This window comes from Procambarus clarkii, chromosome 40 (assembly GCF_040958095.1).
Source record: "Procambarus clarkii isolate CNS0578487 chromosome 40, FALCON_Pclarkii_2.0, whole genome shotgun sequence".
NCBI lineage: Eukaryota > Metazoa > Arthropoda > Malacostraca > Decapoda > Cambaridae > Procambarus > Procambarus clarkii.
This window is the reverse complement of record NC_091189.1, coordinates 39,387,800-39,399,274: the sequence shown is the minus strand read 5'-3', so window position 1 is coordinate 39,399,274 and position 11,475 is coordinate 39,387,800. Positions and strand designations below refer to the sequence as shown.

The 11,475-nt window shown below is 41.6% G+C and overlaps 1 protein-coding gene across 1 annotated transcript in view; it reads right to left on the bottom strand.

The window, feature by feature from the left end:
- Positions 1-532: 532 nt before the first annotated feature.
- LOC123757801 (uncharacterized) overlaps positions 533-11,475 on the bottom strand; it is a 131,601-nt gene continuing 120,658 nt past the window's right edge. The window contains exon 3 of the mRNA XM_069339002.1: positions 533-1,931. Within this exon, the coding sequence (XP_069195103.1) occupies positions 1,295-1,931 (637 nt within the window). The 3' untranslated portion in view covers positions 533-1,294. The remainder of the gene's footprint in view (positions 1,932-11,475) is intronic.

The window sequence follows — 11,475 nt, the reverse complement described above, 5'->3', positions numbered from 1 at the left end:
ACCATAAGAATCCTTTAAGAACTCAGCAGCAAAATTTTCCCGAATTTCTCCCATAAGAAAACTTTAAGAACTCAGTGTCTCCTTTTGCCTCGAATTTTCCCCATTAGAATCCTTTAAGAACGTAGTGTCTCCTTTTCCAAAAACAAAAAAGAGATGCTAAGGCGCATATTTTTCGGGGCCCCCAAAAAGGGGGGGACGCTAAAGCTTCATCCCTACATGGCATCCTGGTTTGTATTTTCTCCTTGATTTGTCGTTGACTTCTTCCTCTCCCACATGTAAACATGGACTAAATACTTTTAAATGAAGTTGGCGATTGTGATGACCAGGGCATCCATATACGTCTGAAATGTTAGTATTAATATGTCAAGTTGTATGAAGAGCGGTGCGCAATTACCCTTGTTATAGGGTCCAACCTAAGGGCCAATATCGCGCTAAGTATCATCTCTAAATCAATGACAACTTTAATAGAATAAAATATATAGCAAAATTCTCGTACTAGATTTTTCAAAAGGTGTTAAAAAAAATATTATTTGATTTTGACAATTTGTTATAAAATACATTGTATAAAACGAAGCTGCAGGTGTTAATATAAATTTATAGAGCTGAAGGTGTTTCTAAGCAGGTCTAGTGATCAGCTGCAGCTGGTGTTAGAACTCAAGACATGACAGCTAGGGCGGATCTTATTGAAACTTTTAAAATACTGAACAAATTAGAGAATGTTGATCGGGACAATTTCTTCAAAAGGTCACATGGAACACAAACAAGAAACAATGGTTTCAAGCTCAACAAGCCACAATGTTGGACAGGGACCAGGAGATGCTTTTTTCACCCACAGGGTTACTAACCCATGGAACTGCCTACCCGCCGAAGCTGTAACTGGCAAAACTGTATTAATTTTTAAACTACAGCTGGAAAAAAAATCATAAGAACAAATGTGAAGGACCTTTGACAAGCCGTTGGCTTCCTGTCCTCACCGAGGCCACTAGAGGCGTTAATGGCTCTAGTGGCCCTTCAGGTAAATTTAGCTGCAGCACTTGTAGTCAAATGCGGGTGTTGGTAACAGGCTGTAAGGTGTAGATGTTCGTTAGCAACACTCCTGGTTATTTACAGCCGTTGCTAGTACAGAGAGCTGGTGAAGGCTAGTGTAAATCTATATATGCTGGTTAGCATTGTAAATGTGTGGCCACGTCTGTGGTAGAAAAATAATAAAAAAATAAAAAATCCTGCTTGTTTACCATTGTTTGTTAGCAAGTAACTGTAAGTGATTGTTACAGGCACGCATCACCTACAGTTGTTAGTATCGTTCATGTTGTGGGGCATCGTGACCATGGCGCCCAGTGGCAGTTGTTAGATCAGTTAGAGATGGCGCGGAGTCTGATGGCGTCAGCAGGAAAGACCTAGTCAGCAGGGAGCCATAGCTGAGGCTGGAGGACATATCAGGAGAGGAGGTGGAAGGAACCGTCACAGTGCTGGCGGTGCGGCTCCAATACCTGCTGGAGGAGGTGTGTGGCGCAGCAGAGGGCGAGGTATAGAGCTCAGCCACACGGAGGGTAGCCTGCTCGTAGGACGGAGGTGGAGGTGGCACCATGGTGTTGTGGTTGTCCATAAGACTGGCGACTGAACCATTACTGAGGTCGGATGCCCTCACCTCTCGGTAAGTGGTCCTCACCGCCAGGCGACGACTGCGAATACGAAAGCTATAGGTGATAACGAGCATCAGAATGCAGAAGGAGACAAAAATGAGGAGACAGACTAGTAGAGGCTCCGCCACGCTGCCGCCAGTGCCTCTTGTCATGGTGGGTTTCCTGTTGGTGGTGCCTGGACCCGCCCGTGTCCCCCCCAGGTGGGCGGGGGCGTTGGTGGCCGGCTCGGCGGCCGCTGAGGAAACACAGGTTCCATCGGCCCGTACCATCCCGTGGGGGCAGCCGCACCTGTAAGTGATCAACACTTAGGCACACCAACACTCACACGACAAGATAACAATCATGGTTTGTTAATAATAAGATGTAACACAAATAGTAAATTACAGTTCACAAGTGAGCTCAAGAATTCTAGCCACAAAATCTCAGCAAATTACTTAACATATTACCTGTGATTACATATTTACCCTCATGTATACATGTGTATGTAAAGCTGAGTGCAGTCTTTTATAAAATATTAATAATTAAGCTGGTAAATTATATCGGATCAAAGTTAACAATATGCACCTACCCTATTTAGAGGGGGGCCTGACAGCTGAATAGATAGCGCTTCAGATTTGTAGTTCTGCGGTTCCGGGTTCAATCCTCAGTGGAGGTGGAAATAAATGGGCAGTTTCTTTCACCCTGATGCCTCTGTTCACCTAGCAGTAAATAAGTGCCTGGAAGTTAGACAGCTGCTACGGGCTTAAAAATACTATGCCCAAGATTACCATCAGAGTGCCAGTGGGCTGATGGGAAAATAGCCTCGGCTACCATCAGCTTTTGTCCGATCATGATGGTCGAGTGGATAAGGTGCCTTGTACACCAGTTGCATAGTGCTCTTGGCAGTATGGGTTCGAGTCACTTCTGGGGTGTGAGTTTTCAGTTAGTGTTTTCAGTGTGAGTTTGCAACTGGTGTGTACAGGACACCTTATCCCACTTGACCATCATGACCGGTCAAAAGCTGATGGTAGCCAAGGCTATTTGAACATCAGCCTGCCGGCACTCTGATGGTAATCTTGGGCATAGTATTTTATCAAATCACCTCATTCTTTAAGGCACACGTGAGGAACACAAATGCGAACAAGCCTGAATGGTCCCCAGGACTATATGCAACTGAAAACTCACACCCCAGGAATGACTCGAACCCATACTGCCAGGCGCACAATGCAACTGGTGTGTACAGGACACCTTATCCACTCGACCATCACGACTGGTCAAAAGCTGATGGTAGCCGAGGCTAGTTGCCCATCAGCCCATTAGGGCAAATAGCCTCGGCATAGCATAGCTAATGGGCAAATAGTATTTGCCCATTAGTTATATATATATATATATATATATATATATATATATATATATATATATATATATATATATATATATATATATATATATATATATATATATATATATATATATATATATATATATATATATATATATATATTTTGGTAGCAGTCTTTCCTGTAGACATATATTATTATATATGACCGAAAAAGTAAGATTAATAATTCTAACACGAATTTTCTCAATCTTTCGTACATTTCGTTTCACTGTTGGAGGTAAATCAAAAATCAATTCTCCAAAATTCATTTTTATTTCTAGTCTGACGCGACACGAGCGCGTTTCGTAAAACTTATTACATTTTCAAAGACTTTAGTTCACAAATACACAACTGAATAGAACTTACGCATCTCCGATTTTATATCTACATTTGAGTGAGGTGGAAGGGGTAAGGTGGCATTAACACAAGACAGAACAAGATGTGGTATTAATAGGGTATTAATTTCATCAACACAAGACAGAACAAGAGTGTTAATAGGGTGTTAATTTCATCAACACAAGACAGAACACGAAACAATGGATATTGAATAGAAGTGTTTGTAGAAAGCCTATTGGTCCATATTTCTTGATGCTTCATAGATGCTATGCTTCATAGATGCTTGCTTCATCTTGATGCTTGATATAGAAGCATCAAGAAATATGGACCAATAGGCTTTCTACAAACACTTCTATTCAATATCCATTGTTTCGTGTTCTGTCTTGTGTTGATGAAATTAACACCCTATTAATACTCTTGTTCTGTCTTGTGTTGATGAAATTAATACCCTATTAATACCACACCTTGTTCTGTCTTGTGTTAATGCCACATCACCCCTTCCACCTCACTCAAATGTAGATATAAAATCGGAGATGCGTAAGTTCTATTCAGTTGTGTATTTGTGAACTAAAGTCTTTGAAAATGTAATAAGTTTTACGAAACGCGCTCGTGTCGCGTCAGACTAGAAATAAAAATGAATTTTGGAGAATTGATTTTTGATTTACCTCCAACAGTGAAACGAAATGTACGAAAGATTGAGAAAATTCGTGTTAGAATTATTAATCTTACTTTTTCGGTCATATTTAATAATATATATATATATATATATATATTTTAGTAGCAGTCTTTCCTGTAGACATATATTATTAAATATGACCGAAAAAGTAAGATTAATAATTCGAACACGAATTTTCTCGATATTTCTTATGTTTCTTTTCACTGTTGATGGTAATTGAAAAATCAATTCTCCAAAATACATTTTTATTTCTAGTCTGACGCGACACTTGAACGCGTTTTGTAATAACTTATTACATTTTCAAAGACTTTTAGTTTACACACACACAACTATAACCTGCAAACACTAAACAGAGTTCTTACTATGCAATGATTTAAATAGCTTTCATTTTTCATTTTATACCCGCATTTTGGGTGAGGTGATATGTTACAACAGTTTTGGATGAGGTGAACAAAACTTTCAGCACAGGATAGAACACGAAACAATGGGTATTGAAGGTTAGAATGGAAGTAACTGCAGAGGGCCTATTGGCCCATATTTCTTGATGCTTCTATATTGGAGCGGAGTCTTGAAGTGGGTAGAATATAGTTGTGCATTAATTAGCTGTTGATTGCTGGTGTTGACTTCTTAATGTGTAGTGCCTCGCAGATGTCAAGCCGCCTGCTATCGCTGTATCTATCGATGATTTCTGTGTTGTTTGCCAAGATTTCTCTGGTGATGGTCTGGTTGTGGGAAGAGATTATATGTTCCTTAATGGAGCCCTGTTGCTTATGCGTCGTTAATCGCCTGGAAAGAGATGTTGTTGTCTTGCCTATATACTGAGTTTTTTGAGGCTTACAGTCCCCAAGTGGGCATTTGAAGGCATAGACGACGTTGGTCTCTTTTAAAGCGTTCTGCTTTGTGTCTGGAGAGTTTCTTATGAGTAGATTGGCCGTTTTTTTGGTTTTATAGTAAATCGTCAATTGTATCTTCTGATTTTTGTCTGTAGGGATAACAATTTCTATTAACAATTGTTAATAGAAATTGTTTCTATTAACAATTGTTAATAGAAATTTTTTCTATTAACAATTGTTAATAGAAATTGTTAAATTTCTATTAACATTGTGAAATTGTGAAAGCTATTTAAATCATTGCATAGTAAGAACTCTGTTTAGTGTTTGCAGGTTATAGTTGTGTGTGTGTAAACTAAAAGTCTTTGAAAATGTAATAAGTTATTACAAAACGCGTTCAAGTGTTGCGTCAGACTAGAAATAAAAATGTATTTTGGAGAATTGATTTTTCAATTACCATCAACAGTGAAAAGAAACATAAGAAATATCGAGAAAATTCGTGTTAGAATTATTAATCTTACTTTTTCGGTCATATTTAATAATATATGTCTACACGAAAGACTGCTACTAATATATATATATATATATATATATATATATATATATATATATATATATATATATATATATATATATATATATATATATATATATATATATATATTTTGTGACGGTGTTCCCCCCCTTATATTCCTCCCACGCCTGCTGCAGTAAGAGTCATGTCCACTTTACCCAAGCGTTCTCTACGTCGCAGGCATCAAGTTGATATATGTGGGAGAGTGGAGTGTTCTCGGAGTGCCGAGAAATTTGTGAAACAACAATGTTTTGGCCTGTGGTTTAGGCCCTTTAGGAAGCCAAGATGGCGCTGGCTCTCCTGTTTCCCCGCCAAAACTGTGTGACGTCAGTGACATCGGATTGGTCACCGACAGCAATGTGGCACAGGGAGCCAATGAAAACCTCCCGTGGCAAATGTGACGTCACGAAGGAAGGGGGGTCCGGTCAGCGCGCCGCGCTGGCGCCATCAGTCTAAGACAGCACGTCAAGGAGGTCGGACATACGCTGTGGGGGTCCTGTCAGTTGGACAGTTTGCCCCGACTCCGGAGGATTTACGCATCACCCGTGGTCTGCCAACACCTGTGGGGTCTTCCTTCGTTCATGTGTTGAACCGAAGAAGGAATTGACGGGATATTGAGCAACAAGTGCTCCAGGAACAGGTGTTGTGCAAGAGTGGAGTCTAGGCAGCGACGTATGCGACGGCTGTCAGCTCCACTGTGATGACGTAGTTGCTGAACCAATCCTCCGTGAGGGAATCAGTCAGACACGACATGTCAAGGAGGTTGGACGTGCGAAGATTGGTCCTGTCAGTTTGACAGTTGTTTCCCGCTCCCGTGGATTTTACGCGTCACCTGAAGTCTGCCAGTACTCTGTGAGGTCTTCCTTCGTTCATGTGTTGAACCAGAGAGGGAATCGACGGATATTGAGCAACAAGTGCTCCAGGACAGGTACTGTGCAAGAAGAAGTGAAGTCTGTGCAGTGACGTATGCGACGTCTGAGGCAGTTCACCCATTTGTGACGGCGTAGTGGCTGAACAGAGCCACTGGGTAGCAGAGGAAGAAGAGGACTATTTGGGAACCCGAACGACTGCAGCCGAGAAGTAGGCGGGCAGCTGTGGCTGGGAGAAGTCGACGGCCGGGAGACCGACTCCAACCCTACAAGAAGTCGAGGAGGAGCACGGACCTGCAGGGATAAGGCACGGAGACGACGCGCTAACGGTGGGACATTGGCTGGGTTCCTGGAGGACACGACAGCGTGTGTGTGGGGGCGTTCCCGACACGAGGCAGGAGCCAGGACCAGGAGTTACAACTCAACTCTCATCGGAGGATAGGTGGAAGTAGGTGGTTCTAGTTTCCCTCCCAATTCCCCTTTAGTTAGCTATATTATTTGGCTATATTATTTAGCCTGAGGATTTTGTATGTCGTGAGCAAGGCTCACCTATGTCACAGTAAGGCACCAGTGTGCAGAGTAGTACTATCAAGAGTACTTATGATATTTATGTTTATTATTGGTGTGTACAGGCACCCGGATTAATTAATGAATTTACTGTGTTGAGAATGTCTTTCATGAGACTTTAATTGAATCATATAGTGAGAAAATATATATAATATTATGCCAGTATTTGGAAGTTAGGCTATGTGCCCAGTAACTATTTTATTACCATTTATTGATGTCTGATTTATCTATATATATTATATATGTCTATGTTAGTGCATTGAATAATCATTCGTGTGTGCAGTGATTAATTGTGTTATCGCCCACGAAAGGAAATAATGAGAACTCCAGTGTTAAATACTCCATAAGTTATCATTAAATGAAGGGCAGTGTGAAATACCATTACAGTGAATTATTGTCGCATTTATTATAGAAGCGATTGTTTGAGCCCGAGAACAGTGTAGCGAAGTAACACGTGCTATTGTCGCAAATATCGAGTGTTCGAACTTCTAGTGATTTTGAGAACTTAAAGAAACAGCGCGCGTGATGCCAGAGAAACAAGCAATAAACATTTGCGCGGGGGAAGGCGCCCAGCTGATTTTGACAGTGACGAGAGGGGGAGTGTTGCCGACTTAGCGAGTGTATATTATATGTGGGAACGAACGACTCCCGCCTGGATCAGCTGATTATTTATTGATATGACCTTGTGACATCTTTGAATGAGTTTTAAGTAAAATACAAAATACATCTGTGTTTATATCATCCCCTCCATTTATCTTGTGGCTATATAATACCTGAGAGCAGAGAGTGATAGAAGTAAATACCTGCCTGATATTATGATCTATTGAGAGTGTCCTTGCCACGGTTACCACAACTCAACAGATCCACTGACGTGTTACTGGACACCGGAAAACACCAGTTGGCGACCTTGTGGTTAATAGTAGAGCCCTATTGTTGGGGCGGGCACATAACAGTTAAGTGAACGAGTTGTGTTCCCACTCCTTCTCAATCAGAGGCCGGTTGGGATTGACTGGGATACTCTCCTGGTGTACAGTGGCGCCGCGAGGATAGAGTGAAGACCCGTAGGGCTACGGTGGGTGACCTTGAATATATCTGTTGCTCATCCGAGAGAGTAGAGTAAACCCCAACATTGGCGACCTTGCCAGGATTAAGTACTGATACGGTTGCTCACCGAGTGAACCCCAACAATATATATATATATATATATATATATATATATATATATATATATATATATATATATATATATATATATATATATATATATATATATATATATATATATATATATATATATATATATATGTCGTACCTAGTAGCCAAAACGCACTTCTCAGCCTACTATGCAAGGCCCGATTTGCCTAATAAGCCAAGTTTTCATGAATTAATTTTTTTCGACTACCTAACCTACCTAACCTAACCTAACCTAACTTTTTCGGCTACCTAACCTAACCTAACCTATAAAGATAGGTTAGGTTAGGTTAGGTAGGGTTGGTTAGGTTCGGTCATATATCTACGTTAATTTTAACTCCAATAAAAAAAATTGACCTCATACATAATGAAATGGGTAGCTTTATCATTTCATAAGAAAAAAATTAGAGAAAATATATTAATTCAGGAAAACTTGGCTTATTAGGCAAATCGGGCCTTGCATAGTAGGCCTAAAAGTGCGTTCTGGCTACTAGGTACGACATATATATATATATATATATATATATATATATATATATATATATATATATATATATATATATATATATATATATATATTGTCGGGGTTCACCTCCAATGAGAGGGGAAAGGGGCGAGTAACAGTACACTCAAGGTCACTCACCGTAGCCCAGTGGGTCTTCACTCTATCCTCGTTGCGCCACTGTACGCCAGGAGGGTATCCCAGTCAATCCCAACCGGCCTCTGATCGAGAAGGAGGGGGAACACAACTTGTTCACTTAACTATTGTGTGCCCGCCCCGTCATGGGCTCTACTTCTAACCACAAGGTTGCCAACTGGTGTTTCCGGTGTCCAGTAACACGTCAGTGGTTTTGTTGAATTGTGGTAACAGTGGCAAGAGCACACTCAATATGTCTGATATCAGGCAGGTATTTACTTCTATCACGATCTGCTGTCAGGTATTATATAGCCACAAGAAATATGGAGGGGATGATATAAACACCAGTGTACTTTGTATTTTACTTAAAACTCATTCAAAGACATCACAAGATTATATCAATAAGCAAACAGCTGTTCCAGGCAGAAGTCGCTCGTTCCCACACATATAATCATGAACTCGCCAAGTCGGCAATGCTCCCCCTCACGTCAATGTCAAAATCAGCTGGGCGACTCCCACCGCGCGAATGTTTATTGCTTGTTTTCCTGGCGTCACGCGCTCTGTTTCTTTAAGTTCTCAAAGATCACTAGGAGTTCGAACACACAATATTTGCGACAATAGCACGTAAATACTTCGCTGCACTGATCTTGAGCTCAATTAAACATTTCTATATAACTGGACACAATACCTCACTATCATGGTATATCACACTGCCCTTCATTTAATGATCACGTATGCAAGTATATATCACTGGATTTCTCAGTTATTCCTTCCGTGGGCGATAACACAATTAATCACTGCACACATGAATGATTATTCAATACACAAGCATAGACATGTATATATATATGTGGATGAGTCATAGACATCAATAATGGTAATAACATAGTTACTGGGCACATAGCCTAACTCCAAATACTGGCATATTTATATATATTCTCTCACTAAATTATCATATTAAAGTCTCATGAAAGACAATATCAACACAGTAAATTCATCAATTACTCCGGGTGCCTGCACACACCAATAATAAACATAAATATCGTGGGTACTCTATGTAGCCCCACTGCACACTTGTGCCTTACAGTGACATAGGTGAGCCTTGCTCATGACATACAAAATACTCAGGCTAAATAATATAGCTGACTAAAGGGGAATTGGGAGGGAAACTAGAATCACCTACTTCCACTTATCCTTCGGTGAGAGTTGAGTTGTAGCTCCTGGTCCTGGCTCCTGCCTAGTGTAGGGAACGCCCCCACACACACACTGTCGTGTCCTCCAGGAACTCAATCAATGTCCCACCGTAAGCGTGTCGTCTCCGTGCCTTTTCACTGCAGGTCCGTGCTCCTCCTCGACTTCTTGTGGGGTTGGAGTCGGTCTCCCGGCCGTCGACTTCTCCTCCCAGCTACAACTGCCCGTCTACGTCTCGGCTGCAGTCGTTCGGATTCCCGAACAGTTTTCCTCTTCCACTGCTTCCCGGTGGCTCGGTCCAGCCACTACGCCATCACAAATGGGTGAACTGCCTCAGACGTCGTATACGTCACTGTACAGACTTTACTTCTTCTTGCACAGTACCTGTCCCGGAGCACTTGTTGCTCAATATCCCGTCGATTCCCTCTCTGGTCCAACACATGAACGAAGGAAGACCTCACAGAGTACTGGCAGACTTCGGGTGACGCGTAAAATCCACGGGAACGGGAAACAACTGTCAAACTGACAGGACCAATCTTCGCACGTCCAACCACCTTGACGAGTCGTGTCAGACTGATTCCCTCCGGAGGATTGGTCCATCCACTACGTCATCACTGTGGAGCTATCAGCCGTCGCATACGTCGCTGCCTAGACTCCACTCTTGCACAACACCTGTTCCTGGAGCACTTGTTGCTCAATATTCTGTCAATTCCTTCTCTGGTCCAACACATGAACGAAGGAAGACCCCACAGGTGATGGCAGACCACGGGTGATGCGTAAATCCTCCGGAGACGGGGTAAACTGTCCAACTGACAGGACCCCCCAGCGCACGTCCGACCTCCTTGACGTGCTGTCTTAGACTGATGGTGCCAGCGCGGCGCGATGACCGGACCCCCCTTCCTTCGTGACGTCATATTCGCCACGGGAGGTTTTCATTGGCTCCCTGTGCCACGTCGCTGTCGGTGACCAATCCGGTGTCACTGACGTCACACAGTTTTGGCGGCAAAACAGAAGAGCCAGCGCCATATTGGCTTCCTAAAGGGCCTAAACCACAGCCCAAAATACTCTTCTTTTATAAATTTCTCGGCACTTCGAGAACACTCCACTCTCCCACATATACCAAACTGATGCCTGCGACGTAGAGAACGCTCGGGTAAAGTGGACATCACTCTTACTGCAGGCGTGGGAGGAATATAAGGGGGGGAACACCGTCACAATATATATATATATATATATATATATATATATATATATATATATATATATATATATATATATATATATATATGTCGTACCTAGTAGCCAAAACGCACTTCTCAGCCTACTATGCAAGGCCCGATTTGCCTAATAAGCCAAGTTTTCATGAATTAATTTTTTTCGACTACCTAACCTACCTAACCTAACCTAACCTAACTTTTTCGGCTACCTAACCTAACCTAACCTATAAAGATAGGTTAGGTTAGGTTAGGTAGGGTTGGTTAGGTTCGGTCATATATCTACGTTAATTTTAACTCCAATAAAAAAAATTGACCTCATACATAATGAAATGGGTAGCTTTATCATTTCATAAGAAAAAAATTAGAGAAAATATATTAATTCAG